Source organism: Hylobates moloch, unplaced genomic scaffold (assembly GCF_009828535.3).
Source record: "Hylobates moloch isolate HMO894 unplaced genomic scaffold, HMol_V3 SCAFFOLD_7, whole genome shotgun sequence".
NCBI lineage: Eukaryota > Metazoa > Chordata > Mammalia > Primates > Hylobatidae > Hylobates > Hylobates moloch.
In genome coordinates, this window is record NW_026652282.1 from 6,703,924 (window position 1) to 6,723,529 (window position 19,606).

At 45.3% G+C, this 19,606-nt stretch overlaps 1 protein-coding gene across 1 annotated transcript in view; it reads left to right on the forward strand.

Moving 5' to 3' along the window:
- The window catches only part of WWC3 (WWC family member 3), a 130,326-nt gene that overhangs the window by 70,481 nt on the left and 40,239 nt on the right, over positions 1 to 19,606 (forward strand). Inside the window, exons 6-8 of the mRNA XM_032756553.2 lie at positions 4,861 to 4,990; positions 8,657 to 8,806; positions 13,028 to 13,101. Of these exons, the coding sequence (XP_032612444.1) occupies positions 4,861 to 4,990; positions 8,657 to 8,806; positions 13,028 to 13,101 (354 nt within the window). The remainder of the gene's footprint in view (positions 1 to 4,860; positions 4,991 to 8,656; positions 8,807 to 13,027; positions 13,102 to 19,606) is intronic.

The window sequence follows — 19,606 nt, forward strand, 5'->3', positions numbered from 1 at the left end:
CCGCCTCTCGGGTTCAAGCGATTCTTGTGCCTCAGCCTCCTGAGTAGCTAGGACTACAGGTGCACATCACCATGCCCAGCTAATTTTTGTATTTTTTTAGTAGAGACGGGGTTTCACCATGTTTCCCAGGCTGGTCTCGAACTTCTGGGCTCAAGCCATCTGCCCGTCTTGGCCTCCCACCGTGCTGGGATTACAGGCATGAGCCACTGCACCTGGCCCCTTATGTTAGATTCTGAGTGGTCCTGCAGCTGGGAAGCTCATTTAACTTTGCCCTTGCCTGAGTTTCCTGCTCGTGTTATTGGAGCCTTTTCCTGCCATGATACCTATAACGTCCCTGAGCACTGGCTTGATGGCAGAAGATGCTTTTGGGGAACACTGCCTGGCCACCTTGTCCATGGTGTGCTGTTTCTACACCCGGCCTCTGATCCTTCTCACAGCTTCCACCACCACGGCTCTGGGCCAAGCACTAATGTGAGTCTCCATCCTCGCACAGTAGCCACGGGGTTCTTCCACAGCTAGTGCTCTCCTTGTGGTCCTCCTGTGGCTCTCTCTCACGTACAACACAAGCCAGACTCTACATAGGCTGGCCCCCGGCCCTGCCTCATTTGCCTCTAGTTTCACCTTTGAAAGGGATGTCCTGCCTTTACCATGGGTACTTGGAGCTCCCTCTGCCTGGAATGCTCTTTTCCCCAGATTCTCACATGCCTGCTCCCTCCCTTCCATGGGCCTTTGCTTAGTGACATCTTGAGGATCCTGGCTTAACCATCCATCTAAAAATGTACTCTGTCACACTCTATCCCCAAACTCTGCTTCATTTTTTTTTTTTTTTAAACATTTGTGACTGCCTGACCTAAGGATGTGCTTTTTATTGTCTGTCTCCTTGGCTCAAATCGTGCTGCACGAAGACAAGGACTTGGCTTTGTTCGCTGCTTCATCCTGAGGACCCAGCCGGTTCTCAGCACAGGGTGGGGCTTGGGAGTGAATGCAGATTGCCCGGGTGCTGGGGGGAGTGGCTGAGGTTGCTGTTCCTGCCCGCTGGTAGCCATCACAGGGTCCACTTCTTTCTCGGACACTGGGACACTCTGAGTGAGGGCAGATCTTTCCTTGGCCAAAACTTTTGTCCCTGGGCTAGAGGAACTCAGGGAGGCCTCTAGATGTTGCCCAGTCACCTTCTTGCCAACTGTCCTCTAGCACCTCTAGCATGGCATTCTCTTCTGCATTTTGTGTGATATTGTTTTAACCTGGGTTTTAAGAAGTCCTGTTATCACTGCTGTTCAAATCACAGAAAGGGATGCTCACCAGATGTTCCACTAACTAGTTTCCATGAGGTACATTCTTAGCCACTAGGTGAGCCTCTGCTTCAAGACTTTTGATTTCTTGATTAACTTCCCAAATGGGGAGAAACCCATTTGTCTCCTTATATACGAGCCACTGCATCCTTCTAAGCATGCAATACCAGAATGAAGCATTACTACATATTAGAATTAGCATTTTCTGTCTGAAGGGATTTAGTAGTTTCAAGAAAGGGTGGGATTGTTCAGTTAGAACAGGCTTAAAGTAATGATCTCCCATTAGTGTAGCACCTAAGGAACAGCCCATGTGAAAACCCCGGCAATACTCAGATAACAGCGAAACGTACAGAAATGGGCTGGAAACAAAAAGAGCATTGTTCCTGGTTGTGGGACAGGTCTGGTGTTCCACACAGGTCTTGCTGTTGATAGAAAGCCACCGGAAGCTTTCTGAGGTTCACCCAAGGCCCTCTGCCAGAGCTGCTGATAGAAAATGTAGAAGTTGTAACAAACCTTTCCATTCTTTTGGGTTGTAATCTGTGGTATTAACACAGAATATCTTTAGAGGGCTGGCAGCTCTTTCCTTCAAGATGTGGGGTTAAGAAGTTATGTGGTTTTACTCTTATTTTTACTAGTGCAATTCTCTTGACATCTTAAATTGAACAACCAATATGGGAATTTTAGGGTGGCAGGAGGTAGAGGTTGACAATAAACATCTCTAAAATGCCTTTTCCATTGTACTAGGTTCCTCATCTGAAGCTGTATCTTCTTTTCTCTCCAACCCATTTCTTTCAAAAGCACGCCATAAAGAGCACCAGTTTACTTTGGGATGACATTTGACTGGTTATATGGGTGGCCTTCAGGTTTGACACAATGGGCATTTAGAGGCCTTGACTTCGAGTATATTGCGAACCTGGTGATGGAGCAGACAAGTCCTGGTGTGAGGGGCCTTGGCCGTGAACTTCACTTTGCCTGTCACTGGCTGTGTGACCCTCAGCAAATCACTGAACGTCCCTGAAGCTGAACGTAAAATGTAGAGGGTGCAAAAGTGAAGACTGTGAGTCTGTGCACTGAATTTTGATTTCATACTGCATAATAACTTATGTCCTTGTTTAGTCTCCTTGAGCAGTTACCACTTTTCTATCATTTTATTTGTGATGTATGGTAAAGGCACTGTCTTGTACTCTTAATTAAAATTAAGACCAGAATAAGGCAGTTCTTTGACAGTCACAGATCTTATGATTTTTTAAACGAACTGGAATACATCGATATTTTTTAAAAATACCAAATCATTGAGCACATCATCTACATTGGACCAAAGTTTTATAGGGAAGTTTTAGAGAGCGAGAGAGAGTGTGCTCTCAAATAAATTTTGCAGAAGTAAAAGAAGACGTTTACTGTCCTTTGAAGTTTTTGTTGGATGAAAATGGATCACAGTTGAAAAAATGGAGGTGTTGTGAAGCTATGACAGCTAAGAAAGTATAAGGTAGCCCTTCCATGAATATCCCAGTGAGTTACCAGCAGTGAGTGAGAAGGCCAGCCATTCTGATGGAAGTGGGGCTGGTTTTGAGGGACAAACAAAAGAGTTTTGAAAATGTACAATGGGTTTATATGCCTACTGTCACCATTCTTGCTATTGGCTCCCACATTTTAGTAGCCACCAAGTGGCCTGCTGGTACTGTGCTAGGAACTTTTTCTATTTTATTGCCAAATCTCCTGAGGACCCTCAGATGACATAGACTGTTAAAGGTCACCACTTCGATCATTTGGATCAACTGTTTTGTGAAAGAAGGGATTTAATGAGAGCAGAATAAAAGGAAAAAATGTGCCCACAGCTCAAACTTTAGTTCATGCTCACTTATTTTAACTTTTGGCATGGAACACTCTATAGTTAAAGATATATGTACCTTTTAATAAAGATATATAAATAAAGACTTCTGCTTTGTAGGAACAGACAAGGCAATGTGTATTTGAGAAACCTACAAGTCTGTAACAGCCATTATGGAAGTGCCTGCAGGGTCAGGACACGTTGGCATTTAGGAGTGTCATTATTCACCATGCACGGTGTGCCTCTGTCTGCTCTCCTCGGGGCAGAACTCAGGACTAGTGTTGATAAATATTTTATTTGTAGCTGATGGCAATCACAGCAATGCTGCTGAGCCCCAGAGCCCTATTCAAAGGGAGTCAATGGCTTCCTGCTTGTGTTGTTTGCCCTCTTTCTAGGCCATGGATGCTGATAGCTCAGGTTGACTCCGGTGCCGAGTTTTGCTTGAGTTGTGACATATTTGGCAAGGAATTTGTTAATGATAATAAAATACCAGAGTTGGCAAGTTATTTACTTTTTCTCCCATGAGTAAGGAGATTCTGTGTTATCCTGATAATAACAATCACTGCAAACACCATCTGCCAGGCCTCCTGCCAAGCAAGCTCTTACCTTGCATTTTCTCATTAAATCTCATGCCCATCCCATGGGAGAAGTATTTTTAGCGTCCCCATTTGAGACAGGAAGAAGCAGGTGGAAAGAGGGGAAGTGACTTACTCAGGTCCCATAGCCAGTGAGTGGCAGAGCTGGGTGCCACTCGCACCCACCAGCATGCCAGAGGTTCCTGTGAGCGGTAAGCAAGGGAGTTGGGGCTGGCAGTTAATGATCCAGGTTTTCAGGATAACATGGAGGGAAATGTTAGAACCAGAACCTGTGAACTGGGAGACTTGGAACCTGAAAGAAGCCAGTTGCTTTCCAGAGAAGGAATTCATTCCACTCTGGACCAAAGTTTCTCAAGTTCCTTAGCCTTAGGGCTTCCCATGCTGGAACCTCAGGTGTAGGGGACATGACAAAGGACATACTCCAGAGGCCACCTCCATTTGAAGGCAGAACCGAGTCTTGTTTTGTTCTGTGCTCTGCGTCCAGCCCCAGACCCAGGCCTGGTATGCACAGGAGTTGGCTGGGAGGATGGAGGCTTGGAGGAAAGGTGGGAGGAAGGGGAGGAAGGAGGGAGGGAGGGACGTTGCCATTTTCCCTGGATGGGTGTTTGGATTGAAGGAAAGAATTGAGGACTTGGTAGGAGAAAGAGTGAGTAATAAATTAGAACCAGAATGAAATCAGAGTTATAGGAGACAGAAGGGTTTTCAGCTTTTGTGCAAAGCACCATTATTGAAAGCTCACTACTTCTTGCTGTGTCCCATATATTCTCCCTGTACACAGATCTCATTCATATGTTTATTTAATAAAGATTTTGACCACTAACCTGGGGATAAACAAAACATGTCCTCTTTTCAGAGAGAGGAATTTACAGTCTCGGGAAATTACTCAAGCAAGCAATCTTGTTGCGCAATCATTAGCGGAGGCCGTGGGCATCCCGACTCGGACGTCTTCACTTGCCCAGGGTGCTCCTGAGCAAAGGGTGTTGTATCGACCAGAAGGAGGGACGCTTCCGTGGGGTCTTTTTCTTAGCCAAAACATTACTTTAACTGTTTCCACCTTTCTGTGAAGCTTTCGGGTTTTTGTAGTTGTATGTTTAATGGAATGCTAGGATCTCATGTGAAATGACATTGATTTTTCTGTTTTAACTAGGATTGATCGGAAGATGTCAAGTACTCACACCAGCTACAAACTGGATGAGGCTCAGGCTATCATGAGTGAGCTCCGGACCATCAAGAAGGCCATTTGCACAGGCGAGAAGGAGAGGCGGGACCTGATGCATGTAAGCTGCCTGCTTGCTCATGTGTTTTATTTTAAGATGTTTTTAATATACTTATGTATTGCATGTTATATAGTTATTGTATACATAACATATATGTATATATAATACACACACACACACACACACACATATGCATACATACATACGCACCTCCCACTGTATTTAAGTACGTATATAGTCATCCCTCTGTATCCTTGGGGGATTGGTTCCAAGACACACCCCCATCCCTCAGGATACCAAAATCATTGGATGGTCAAGTCCCTTATATAAGATGGTGTAGTATTTGCATATAACCTGTACAATCCTCCTGTATACTGTTTTTTTTGTATACAATTTTATATACAATTCTCCTGTATACTTTTTTTTTTGGAGACAGGATCTCTGTCACCTAGGCTTGAGTACAATAGCACAAAAATGGGCTCACTGTAGCCTTGACCTCCCAGGCTCAAGCCATCCTCTCACCTCAGCCTCTAGAGTAGCTGGGACCACAGTTGTGCACCATCATGCCTGGCTAATTTTTATATTTTTAGTAGAGACAGGGTCTCGCCTTGTTGGCCATGCTGGTCTCAAACTCCCGGCCTCAAGCGATCCTCCCGTCTTGGCCTCCCAAAGTGCTGGGATTACAGGCATGAGCCACGGCACCTGGCTCCTCCCATATACTGTAAATCATCTCTAGATTAGTTGTAATACCTCCTACAGTGTAAATGCTATGTAAATTGATGTTACACTGCATTGGTTTTTTTCTTTGTGTTATTTTTTGTTTTTTTTTTTTCCTCTGAATATTTTCTATCTGTGGCGGGTTAAATCTGGAGATGTGGAACCTGCGGATATGGAGGCTGACTGTTTTAGTTTTCTGGGGGTGCCATAACAAGGTAGCACAAACTGAGTGGCTTTAGAACAACAGAAATTTAGTCTCTCAGTTTTGGAGGCCAGAAGTCTGAAATCAAGGTGTGGATAGGGTCACACTTCTGAAGCCTCTAGGGGAGGATCCTTCCTTGCCTCTTCCAGCTTCCTTGGATTGTAGACACGTCACTCTGATCGCTGCCTCCATGGTCACATGACTGTCTCTGTGTCTGAATTTCCTGTTCCTGTAAGGACACCAGCCATTGGATAACGGCCCACCCTAATCCAGTATGACCTCATCTTAACTAGATTACATCTGTAAAGACTATTTCCAAATAAGGTCACACTCACAGGTTCCTGGCGTTAAGACTTGAACGTATCTCCTGGGGGAACAGAATTCAACCCACAGCAATGGGTGATACATTTATATTGTTCAATAATCAAGATAATTCCAAAGGTCTATGATAAGAAGTCTCGCTATGGCCCCATCCTCCTACTGCCCCTAACTACCTTTATTAGCTTCTTGCCTACCCTTCCAACATTCATGCGGGCACACAGAAAGAGAATACGTGTTTAGCTGCCCTCACGCAAAGCCAGGACTGTGATACTGTTCTGCACTAGCTTCCTCACTTAACAGCAATATCCCCTACCTTTCCCCATATCTGTACACAAAGAGCTGCTTCTTTCCTTGAGATGGTTGCATAGTATTTTACTATGTGGGTGTATTTGTATTATATATAGCTGGGATCATTGTAGCTTTATATTGCTTTATGTTCTTTTCCCCTTGAGCTCTTGTAGTTTCTGTTATTTTTAGAAAAAGTTGAACTTTTGCAAATGCAAAAAGCTGCCTCCATGGTGGGAAACTCAAGCAAGACATCTGAGTGGCTGGCCCTAGTGCTGCACACGGTGGCCTCAGAGAGGCCAAGGCAGGGAGCTCTGCTTGACCTCATGACGTAAAGTGCTGGAATGCATTCAGTGCTTTTGGTTACAGCTTTTATTTTTCATCTGCTACCCTAAGTGAGCACCTACTGCCTGCTGGCATGTGTCTAGATTCTGTAGAGTATAAGACCCACAGGACAGAACAAGCAAAGCTCAAACTCATAGGCAAAATGAGACAGATGCACAAAAAAACTACCCTGCCTGGGCAGTGCCTTCTAAGGTCAAGGCCATGAGGGACTTGCCGGAGAGTCCTCATGGTGCTTGTTAAGATGCAGATTACCAGGCCCCACCCTAGACTCACTGAATTAGAATCTCTGGAGGTAGGGCCTAGGAATCTGTATTTTCAGATGACCTCTCCAGGTTGTGATAAGTAAATGGTTGTTAGATTTTTTTTTTTTTTTTGGCACACAGGTAGCACTGAGAACAGCTACCATTTATTGAGGTCTCTGCTCAGCTGACATCAAACAAGATGCCCCATGTTTGTTACCCATCATCAACACCCCAGGCTGAACCACGCGGTGTTCCATGGTGGAGACACAGAGGCTTTACGCCATGAGGCCAAGCAGGGCCGCCTGCCCCGGCCTCTCTGAGGCCACCTGTGCAGCACCAGGGCCAGCCACTCATTTGCCTTGCTTGAGTTCCCACCGTGGAGGCAACAGATAGACAGAATTTCTGGAAGAAGCTTCAGGCCCGAGCACCTTCTTTGACATCTCCATAGCCTCTCAAACTCTGAGAAGCTCCAGGAAGAGGCACAGGCAGAGTCCTCTTCTATCCAGGTTAAATAAGTTGTTTTGCCTTTCTTATGTGAACGTAACAATATTGGCCCCTCCCAAGAAGGCTTTATCTCAATCTCAAGCCAGTTTTGTGAGTTCTACTGCACTTGGGCATTTTTGGTTCTGGTGTCTGTAGTAAAATTTGCCGAAAGTGAATATATTCAGAAGGCTAAAAGAAATGGTCAAAAATCTGATTTCTGGCTGGGTGCAGTGGCTCATGCTTATAATCTCAGCACTTTGGGAGGCTGAGGCAGGAGGATTGCTTGAGCCCAGAACTTTGAGAAAAGCCCAGGCAACATAGTGAGACCTGGTCTCTACAAAAACAAACAAACAAACAAACAAAAGTTTAGCTGGGTGTGGTGGCATACCTGTAGTCCGAAGTACTCAGGAAGCTGAGATGGGAGGATCACTTGAGCCAAGGAGGTCAAGGCTACAGTGAGCTATGATTGTGCCACTGCACTCCAGCCTGAGTGACAGAGTGAGACCCTCTCTCTAAAAAAAAAATCAGAATTCTGATTTCTGCTTAAAACTGTGACACAGAGAGATTTCATGTGCCAAATGCATACTTAATCTAATTTTTGGCAAACCAACATACATATGAGATTACTTTTGACCACGTAGAATTATGACTGAAAAATGAGGTTTATAAAAATATGTAAGCTAAAACAGCAACTCAAAGAACTGGAAAAAAAAAATATGTAAGCATTGTCTAGGAGCTGTTTTCCCCTTCCCTGTGTTTCCTCTGTAACAATCTCAAGGCGGCATTCATCTCTGTCAGACTCATTTACATTTTCGATAGAAATACTTATTTTTTTCTTTAGGAAACATGAAGGTTTAAGAACCAGTAAAAATGGTACCATAATTGTCCTCTATTTTATTCATATGCTGCCAGGGGGACTTAGTTGCAACGTGATTTAAATGACTAAGAATTTTATTAGAGGTGCCTGTGATGAAGGGCATTTATGTGAAATCTAACGAGCATGGGGGTGAGGTGGGGCAACTGTTCAGTAATAAATAAAGCAGCAGACCTAAAATAAATGAGAGGACCACTTCTGGAGGGAAGAGACACATCGCCATCTCCGTTCAAAGAGCTTGTCTCGTTCTGTTCCAGAGCCTGGCCAAGCTAACTGACAGCTTCAAGAATAGCTGCTCCGTTACCGACTCTCTAGTGGACTTCCCTCACCATGCAGGCGTGCCTGGTGATGCTGGTCTACCCCAGCAGTTCTGCGATGCCGGCTCCCAGACCGATATCATCGGGGAGGTATATGCGCGCCCAGGGGGAGAAATGCACCGGGAGAGGGGAGGGCTGCTTCAGTGTTGCCATCACTGGTTTGGTGTAATTTTCCATGTTCACTTAAGAAATGCCTTCACTTTTGTGCCATTAAGTTTGAAGAAAAAGTATTGTGTCTCACATCCAGCTGTGTGATACAATTGAATTGCTTATTACTGCTGCCCTTCTGATTTGGACTCTTATGAATGACAGACTCCTTGTGAGAGTTGAGTTTCACTGTTCTTTTGACAGACATATCACTTTTTAGAGCATGGGTCCCCACACTTTTGCTGGGAAGGGCCAGATAGTAAATATAGTCACTATTTTAGGCTTTGCAGGTAGTTCTGCTGGAACTGCCCCACCCTGTCATTGTAGTGTACATGCAGCCATGACAGAGATGCCTTGCAAGCATGTAAGGTTGGGGCCTCGAGCTGCTCAAACGTTCACTTACGGAACAGCCAGTGGGCTGGATTTGGCCCCAGGGCTATAGTTACTGATTCCTGCCTTAGACCACTGATTTCCAAAGGCTTTATAGCTGTGCCACCTTGGGTGTTACTTTATTGCTGTTTCTTAACTCTTCTAAAAGAATGTCAGGAAATTGAACTGAACTAAAAGTCATTTTTGTTTGAGACTTGGAAGAATGTCATAATGCCTCCTTTGTTAATTAGCGAAGCCTTGAGTTAGCCACAAAAACAAAGTTGGGAAAATCACCATTTGAAGCAGGATGGTGGATATTCAAAGACACTACTGTTGTAATATCATTGAGTAAAGCTTGACATTAATTTGTTACCAAATGGAAAAGCAGTTTAAAGAGCTTCTTTTTTTTTTTTAAGGATTATTAAGTAAAGATGAGGTATCAATGGAATGCACAGTGCCACCCCTCCCCCGAAATTAAATAAATAAAAGGAAAGCAACAAAAGGAGAAAAAAACAATTGATGGAAAACTCTGGGTTTTAAATAATTAGCTAATTAATATTTTGAAATCTTGGCAACTAGTGTCTCTTTGAGTGGAGTATAATGTAGGAAATCACGGCCTTTTATGTCTTGGGTGTCCTGGAACAGTCCTATTTTCAAATTTGCCCGTGTTGTTCCAAACGTACAGTTGGCCATTTTTGACTAGGCATCTTCTTTGGATGAAAGAATATGGTCGCCATCTGTAACACACAGAGGAGAATCTGTAATTCAAAAATGTTTGGCATTTTTGCGTAAAGATTTTGGAGCAAGGGAAGGAAACAAGTATAAGACTCATTGAATTCATGAATAATTCATTGCTGCTTATTGTAAGGTTAGAATTAGAATTTAGTTTGAGAGAAACAGTTAAGATAGAAGGTTCTCCAGTGATTTAGGTCAACCCTTCTAAAAATGCCAGGTGAGGAGTGGTGGCTGGTTATGCTACTTGAGCAGTCACTGCTCATTGTTGATAAGCTCCTGCAGTTTACTGGGGCTGACCCTGGGTCAGCAGTCTCATAGCTGTTATCTCAGTTTAAGTAGTTGTTCCCATCCTTCGTGATGTGCAGGAGACCGAGATGCCAGGTTACCTAAGGTCTTGTAGCTGAGGAGAGGCAGGTCTGGTTTTGAAACATTTCTCATCCCTAAACCTCTGTACTTTCTAAGAAGCCACATCGTGTTATAGAAAAATAGATCAAAAGGCTATGAGTGTATTAGCTAACCATTGCTGCATAACAGATTTCCCCAAAACCTAGCCTCTTACAACAACACTCCTTTATTATCTCATGCTTGATGTGGTCCAGGAGACTGGGCTGGGTCTTCTGCTCCAGAGTCTCTCAGGAACCTGCAATCAAGGTGTCAGCCAGGGCTGTGGTCTCATCCAAAAGCTCACCTGGGGGAGGAGCCACTCTTAAGCTCATGTGATTGTTGGCAGGATTCAGTGCCCCACAGCAACCTTGCTGGACTGAGGGCTTCAGTTCCTTGCCACATGGGCTGCTCCAGCACAGCAGCCTGCTTCGTCAAAGTGTACCAGCTAAGAGAGTCTTCTAGCAAGGTGAAAGTCACAGTCTTTTGTAACCTATTCACAGAAATGACTTCCCATCACATTTGCTCTGTTCTATTGGTTAGAGTCAAGTTATAGACCCAGTTTATTCTCAGAGGGAGGGAATTTCACATGGGGAGAATCCCAGGAGGTGTTGGTCATTAGGGGCCATCTCAGAAGTCTGCCTACTTCACTTTGTGCTTGTGTTGAGTCTGTTTTGTGGGGTGGGTATTGCTGTATATCAGACGTGCTTTTTGAGACTGGAGATGTGCAGCCAGAGGGTTGCACATGCTGTAGCGCTGCATAGGAACTCTGAAGCAGGAGTCTCTTGGATCCATTTGGCTCTTTTCTTTTCACTAAAATGTCCATTTAATTCTCAAAGAAGAGTACAGAAACAAAGCTTAGAGAGAGGTGCATACAGCTTTGAGAAGAGGTTTGAGAGATGATGTTTATTGATCTTGATGAAGAGTTGATTGCAGGGTCACTAATAAAGAGGGGACTGAAATGGCAAGCAGCTCATCTCTACTGTGGACAGTTTTTGGAACTGTGGCACTGCCACTTAAATATATTTATACTGAGGAAGCTGGAGAGGAGCATTGGATGAAGCCGTTTAAACATGTATAATTGTGGCCAGGCACAGTGGCTCATGCTTATAATCCTAGCACTTTGGGAAGCTGAGGTGGCCAGAGGTGGCCAGATTGCTTGAGCCCATGAGTTAAGACCAGCCTGGGCAACATGGCTGGGCAACCACCTGGGCATGGTGGCTCATGCCTGTAGTCCCAGCTACTTGGGAGGCTGGGGCAGGAGGATCGCTTGAGCCCAAGGTGTTGAGGCTGCAGTGAGCTGTGATTGTGCCATTGCACTCTAGTCTGGGCAACAGTGCGAGACCCTGTCTCAAAAAAAGAAACCATGAACAATTGTCATTCTGGTTGGAGAATGCTCAGTCCCTCGTAAGGCACTTTTTCATCTTGCCATTCAAGGCAATAAATTTGCAAAGACATTTTTCATCAACATAGATCAAAACTCGTGTCGATAAATTCACTGCTAATCATTCAAGTTGAATATTTTCAGATACTTGTTGATGGGAAGTTATTTCAAAAACATAAAGACTTGGTGGTCATAATATGTGATCTAGTAAGGTCAGATCAACAGATGGAGCCGATTTATTGAAACTGGAATTGTATGAATATTTGCAGGAATGAGGAATTAACTAAAATGTACTACAGTTACTTCCTGTACATGTCTTTTGTTTTGTGTAGGATTTTGTTATCCATGTAACTGGTACAAAAATATTTAAGTACATCTACTCGTCACAGAGCACCACATTTAGAGGCTAACTCTATGTTGGTGCTCCCCAAGCTCTGGCTTTTTGAGACCTTGCTTGCTTTCCTTTTGCCCTTGGTTCTTTTTTTTTTTTTTTTGAGACGGAGTCTCACTCTGTCGCCCAGGCTGGAGTGTAGTGGCTCAATCTCGGCTCACTGCAAGCTCCGCCTCCCAGGTTCACGCCATTCTCCTGCCTCAGCCTCCCAAGTAGCTGGGACTACAGGCGCCCGCCACTACGCCCGGCTAATTTTTTGTATTTTTAGTAGAGATGGGGTTTCACCGTGTTAGCCAGGATGGTCTCCATCTCCTGACCTCGTGATCCACCCGCCTCAGCCTCCCAAAGTGCTGGGATTACAGGCGTGAGCCACCGCGCCTGGCTTGCCCTTGTTTCTTCAGCACACCTCGTGGCATCAAAAGGCGTCCACCAGCCCATACCTCACACAGCTAGTCCAGCTTCCTCAGACCGTGGGGCTTCTGAGTAGAACATCATTATTTTACGTTTACTGAGGAATTAGAGAATGTACTCTACAAAATGGGGTGACTGGTTTTTGCCTTTGTATCAACTTTTACTAAGTAATTTCCTACTTCTTTTAAAACCTAATTTGTGGTTGTTGTTTGGAATTACAGAATAGATAGATATGTTGCTGCTGTAAAAAAACCAAAAAACCCTACCAGTTTAGGCAAGCAACAGTCTTCCCTTCCCCGTCCCCCACCTCCCCCAGCCAGGGGCGGCCGCAAAGGGTTATTCAGTGTTTCCTTCCAGACCTTGCACAGATTGAAAGTGAAAGAGATTAAGAGTATTTCTCATTGCTGCTGAAAGTTTAAGTGAAGTTGCTATTTTGGAAATATGTTTTTAATATGCATTTCCTTTCTTTTTTTCTCTCTTCTGTTCCGGAAAGTTTGTCTTTGATGATAAAACAAGACTTGTAGACCGAGTCAGACTTAATTGGCAATATGAAGAAGCCAGAAAGAGGTAAGAAGCACTTTTTTCCAACCTCGCCTTCTGCGTACTTACTTTCTCCTGTGGAAGGAGGCGTGGCAGAGTTCCTGTGTATGATTGTCCACGTCTGATCGGAGAACAGCATTTGATAGAATACCAAGTCAAGGATCTTCATTTACATGTAGCTTAATACATATATACGACAACATTTCAAGTGCATTTAAAATGTGAAATTTGCAATATTACAAATAGTTATACAGACGTGATTCCATAAGAATAGAAACTTTTTTGGCTTCATCATCCCCAGTAGTTCAGAACCTCTATCCCTCCTTCCCTTCCCTCCTTCCAGTAGATGAGCATCAGTTCCAGAGGGTATCATAAGTGAAACCACCTGATCTTTTATATGTGTGGCTTCTAACTCCATAAGCTAATGGGCAAAGCCATGTATCTTGGTTATAAGACATTCAATAAACATTAGGTCAATAGGTGAGCAGTACCTAATTGATTTCATTCCATTTATGTTGTCCTGTGTTGTAAACCATTGGCTTCCTGCAAATTGCAGCTTGACCCACTTTGTGCACTTGTGTTTTCTTTCCTCACTTCCCTCCCTCCCTTCCAGTCTTCATCCTCTGACATAGACAAAGCTGAGAGGCTTCCGAACCCTCGCATGGCATAGTATTTTAGGGCGCCACGTGTCTCCTCACCTGCGCAGGGCTCCCATTTTCAATATTCTTCTCCTCTCTGACTTTTGTATTCTCTTTTTAGAGACTTTCTCTAGTTTGTGCCTTCTGGAAAGAGTCTTAAAACCAAATTATTTCCAAATAAGTGCTTCACAAAAGTATCAAGCATATCTTTTTAAAAAAGTTTCTTGAGTCACAAATGAAATATTATCATGGGGGGTGGGGAGAGCAGAATAGCAGAATGTTGGGTGGGGTGAGGGAGTTCTTTCTGGAAGCTAAACAGTTAGGCCTGCTCAGCACACTGTACCATTCATGGATGTCTGGAAAGCTACTTTGTTGGCTTTTAAAAAAATGTAAAAATAGCAACAAAAGCACATCATATGATTCAGTGCTCCAGGGCCAACTTAAACGGACATGGGCCTTCTGTTTTCTAGGAGGTTTTCTAACCAGTGCCTCTTGGCTTTTTAGGATGGACTCGTGGTGGGCTTTAAATTTCCCCACAGAACAGTGCCAAGTTCGTTTGCCAATACCGGTCGTCTCTGTGGTGGCATTGTTCGTTTATCATGCATTCCTTCTCTTTAGCCTGCCAGAGTTTGTGAGCAGCGATTGTCTCTTCTGAATATTCCTCTGCTCTTGCCTGTTTCTGGTGAAACTGCAGAGTGTGGGTGCTGGAATTTGCTGTGCTGGATTAAACACAGCAAATAGATTGTTGCTACGCTTAGGAACGTGATTGTTAGGTGTTTGGCTGTGACATTTACCAAACATAGCAAGTGATTTCTTTGTTTTGTAGAGATGGTGCCAGTATATGGTGAGTAACCTTCTAAATGTTGGGATAATACATCTGGGTGAAAAGTCGAGTATTTAAGAAAATTATTCAAGGGGCAGGCATGGTACTTCATCAGTTCTTTTGAATAAAATACCGTATTATTTCAAGATGGCCAGAACCTTGTTAGGAAATGCACCACAACTACAGAGGAAGGTCCACCTTCCAGTAACAGTAGCGGCATCTCAGAAATGCTTCTGTGGGCTGTGTTGGAGCATTTAAAAATCAGAGATTTCTTTTAACTCCACCTGGGTGGGCCTGCACAGGTGCTGCCTGTCCTTTTCCCACTAGCGTAGTGGGGCTTCACACAGGGAGCAAGGCCTTCACCCGCCAGGAGACCTCCAGCAGTGTCTGCAGACATGTTTAGGTGTCCCAACTCTAGGGCAGGTGCTGCTGGCATCTAGTGGGCAGGGGCCAGGGAGGCTGCTTGACATCCTGTTGTGCACAGGATGGCCCCCGCAGCAAAGACTTACCCAGCTCAGCATGGCCGCGGTGCCAAGGTCCAGAATCCTCGCCCTGGGGCTTCTTCCTGTCTTGCTCCTGAATCTTCATGATGCGTGGACAACAAGGGACCTACATGAGCAGGTCGCCCGCTAACTCACAGGCATCAGCCTGCTCCCCACTCACCCTGCTCCAGCCAATTGGCCCCTTGATGTTCCTCAGATGTGCAAGCACGCCTGCACTGAGGGCCTCCCACTGGGCCTCAGTCCCACCGAGCCAACTCCTGACCTAGCATCTGCAGCTGGCAGAATGATGGTCCGTCAGGGTGTCTGCATCCTGATCTCCACAGCCTGTGAAGATGTGGCTTTCCATGGCAAAAGGGACTTCGTGGATGTAATTAGATTAGGGATCCTGAGAGGATGGGGAAATGAGCCTATATGATCCAGGTGGGCCCAGTGTCATCACAAGCGTCCTCATAAGAGAGAGACAGGATGGTCAGCAGCAGAGAAGGAGATGTGAGGTTGGAAGCAGAGATCAGAATAGTGTGGGGCCAGGAGCCAAGGAGCACGGGCAGCCCCTAGAAACTGGAAGGTGCAAAGAAACAGATTTTCCCCTGGAACCTCCAGAAAGAATGCAGCCCTGTAGACCCATTTTTGACTTCTGCCCTCTAGAACTGTAAGGGAATAATAGGTGTTGCTTTAAGCCATTAAGCTTATGGTAATTTGGGGCAGAAAAGAGCAAACTCATACAGTGCCCTTGGCCTGGCCTGTTCTGTCTTCTCTGTCTGGAATGGGGTGGCTTTTCTCCAAATTGTCACATGACCTCTTCTCTCCTTTTGATCACCTTGTTAAGAGAGGTTTCCTTGACCATCCTGAATAAAACCCCACCACCCTGTCCTCACCCCTGTCCCCGTGATTGGCTGAGCAAATGTTATTACCTAACCAGTGTTTACTTTCTTACTGCCTGTCTCTCCCTGTGAAAATGTAAATAACCCTCATGAGTGCAGGGATTGTAGGTCATTGCTGTAAGCCCAGCAGCTACATACTTGGTGAATATTTATTGAATGAGTAAATGAGGGTCCCGTGTGGTTGCATTTGCTATTTGGCCTTTGCCCCTGGAACTGGGCAAGCCAGGGCAGTCCCAGGGCCAGATCAGCTCCAGGCCAACTGCTCTGCTCGTGGGTCCCTTCCCCAAACCTCCATCCAGGTGTGAGCCTTGGGGTCTCTTGCCTTGACTTGAGAAGGGAAAGGGCTTCAAGACATGGGTGCCTTTAGAGATCTAAGGTAGGCAAGGAACTGTCTCTCCCTTTCAAGGACTATGTTCAAGGTGTGATATGTCAACACACCGAGCTAGACTAACACTTCTGGGCCTTTATGGACATTCAAAAGGGCTACTAGCCTTTGAACTCCATAATTAATCCTCTCCTTGGGGGTTGGAGAAAATGCATTGGAGTTGGGCTGGGATTCCAGTCACCCGTCCATTGGGGATGGGCTTTCTCAGGTGAGAGTCGGGGTCAGGAGTGGGGGTGAGGTGTCAGTCTGCAGCAGCTGGACTGGCCTGGAATTGTAGAGCAAAGGCCAGCCAGGCTGGAATGGAGGATGCGTGAGCAGGGAGGCAGGCCACGGCATGGGGGCGACGATGCCCTGAAGAGGGGTCAGAATTGCTGGGCGTGCTGGGACCTTTGAGTTGGAAAGGTTAAGTGTGAGCCATTCAGATGGTGGTATGTGGAGGAGGGCCATTTGAGGAACCCAGATGGCATAGAGATGAAGTCACCGAGCAGCTGGGCTCACTTTGGGAGATGGAACACAGGGAGAAAGGAGGAGATGCCAGGACTGAGCCTGAGGAAGTCCAATCAAAGGCCTGGCAAGGACGAGACTGGCCAGAGGGGTGTAGTAAAAGGTCCGAGAGAGGATGGCTGGGGCTGGAGGAAACAAGAAGAGGAAGCACACCTGAGAAGACACTTATGTCCACGGGCCCAGTGGCTGTGAAGGAACGAAAAGGGAGTGGTACCGTTGGCCGACAGGCAGGCCTCTGCTTCCCAAGCCCAGCCTGAGGTGTCCTTGGTCCACAGTGCACGGGAAAAAGGAGGGCCAGCGGCAGGTTTTCCTAAAGCCAACTCACTGCTTTCCATTCAAAGAAGTCTCTCATTCTCAGAGATAGATACATCCATACATATAAATATATATATAATATATTTAATATATATTATGTTTTATATATAATATATTTAATATATATTATGTTTTATATATATTTAATACATATTTATTATATATTTTTATATACTATATTTATAATATGTATTTAATATACATTTTTTCATTTTTTTTTCTGTTAAAACATCTTTCTCTTAATTAACTAATGATGATCATTGATGTGAATTGGTTTTTTCCAAAGTCTTTACTTGGCAAAATAACAAGCTGGCAGTCCTGAATTGTTGTTGTCAGCACATCCCCTTTCTTAAATTGGACTGGCCTGGGGGAAGTGTGACAGAGATGGTGCTCTCCCTGGAATTAAAGGAGAAGGATGGCCCTAAACAGGGTTTCCAGAGGCTCACAGTAAAGTGGAGGGTCATTTGAAAGGCAGATCTTGGTTTTGACTATAAGTTTGCTGTTTTCAGTGGACTTGAAGCTGCTTAGAAACATCCATGAAGTGTTCTTGTCGGTGGAGTCCGCAGTGGAGATTGCAGTTCGCTGAGTCATTGATTGCAGCTCCCTCCGGGCTCTGGTTCCCAGATGCGGTGGTGCACGTCTCCAGTCCCCTTGGTGTGATTGTTTCTGCCGCCAGTCATTCCACATTGGTTCCTATAGCTAAGGCTTGACCAGTAAGTGCATGCCTGCCATGTGAACTACTCAGCTGTAGGTCATATAACCCTCAGCAGCCTGGGCAAGGCCCTAGACTTTACATACCTTGTGGCGTTGTCAGGATAGTCTTGGCTCCCCTCTGCCCCATCCCTGTAGACAGACGGAAGGCTAGGAAGGGTTGATGTTATCAGGTCTCCCCAGCACCAGATCAGTGATTTCATTACAATGGTGTTTTCTGAGTGTTCTGTTGGACTGCCTCTAAGTGAGGCACGAGAGTAGAACAATATAGACTTGGGGAGAGAGCAGTGGCAAGTGGTTCTCTGGCAAGAACTCAACATTAACATTCCAGGAGCCAGGTGCTGAGTACCACAGGCAAAGCATGGTGGCTTTGAGGTCCCATCCATGGTCTCTTCCTCGGCCCCCTTGATCAGGCTGGGACACAATGTCTCTGATATCCCTGTCAGCGTCCCTGGAGAAGTGGTGTGCCATGAGCAGGAAGGCATCATGTACCCCCATCAACCCACCAAAGCATGAAAAAGAACATGTTGCTCTTAGTGGCAGTGTTAGCAAAGAATAATGCGTTCTTCCCTGCTCCCTCATTCCAAGCCTAAGGGACATCATGTGCCCTTTCCTCTTGCCCAGGTGAACTTCTATTATGTTAGTGCCACTATTCAGTGTCGTCTTTTCGTTCTGCTACTTCGCCCTTGGACATTAATCTCCCAGCTCTCAGTCTTGAAATCATTTCCCCCTGCAAGCTTACCTTCCCTACTGTATTAGGTTCTGCAGAGAAACAACCAACAAGAGTAGGGGTAGGGAAGAGAAGGGAGAGAGATTGTTTTATTATAGGAATTGGCTCACACAATTATGGAGGCCAGGAAGTCCTCCCATCTGCAAGCCGGAGACCCAGGAAAGCCAGTGGTCTAATTCAGTCCAAGTCTGAAGGCCTGAGAACTGGGGGTGGGGTGGGGTGTGGAGTGGGTTGGGTGGTCATAGTGTAAGTCCCAGAGTCTGAAGGCCTGAGAACCAGGAACTTTGGTGTCTGAGGGCAGAAGGTGGATGTCCCAGCTCAAGAAGAGAGACAGAATTCACCCTTCCTCTACCCTTTTGCTCTATTCAGTCCCTCAATGAATTGGATGGTGCCCACTTACATTGGTGAGGGTGGATCTTCTTTGCTCAGTCCACTGATTCAAATGCTTATGTCTTCCAGAAATTCCTTCCCAGACACACTCAGAGATAATGTTTTACCAGCTATCTGGGCAAGCTTTAGCCCAGGCAAGTTGACACACAAAGTAAACCATCATGTATATCCTCTGCAGAACCTCCTGTGCTTTGCCACTTCTGAACAGTGGAGAATTTTATGCCTTAGGCATTTTGGAGGTATTTCCTTGCACATAGATATTTGAGATTGTTTTTAAGATGTGGGAAATTGTCAAAAATGCCAAATTCTGGACAATGAGAGATTTCATATATATATATTCAGATTTTTTTTTCTTTCTTTTTTTTTTTTTTTTTTTTTGAGACAGGGTCTCGCTCCGTCACCCAGGCTGCGGTGCTGGAGTGCTGGAGTGCAGTGGCATGATCTTGACTCACTACAACCTCCGCCCCCTGGGTTTAAGCGATTCTTGTGTCTCAGCCTCCTGAGTAGCTGGGATTACAGGCACGTGCCACCACTCCTGGCTAATTTTTATATTTTTAGTAGAGACAGGGTTTCACCATGTTGGCCAAGGCTGGTCTCGAACTCCTGACCTCAAGTGATCCACCTGCCTCAGCCTTCCAAAGTACTGGGATTA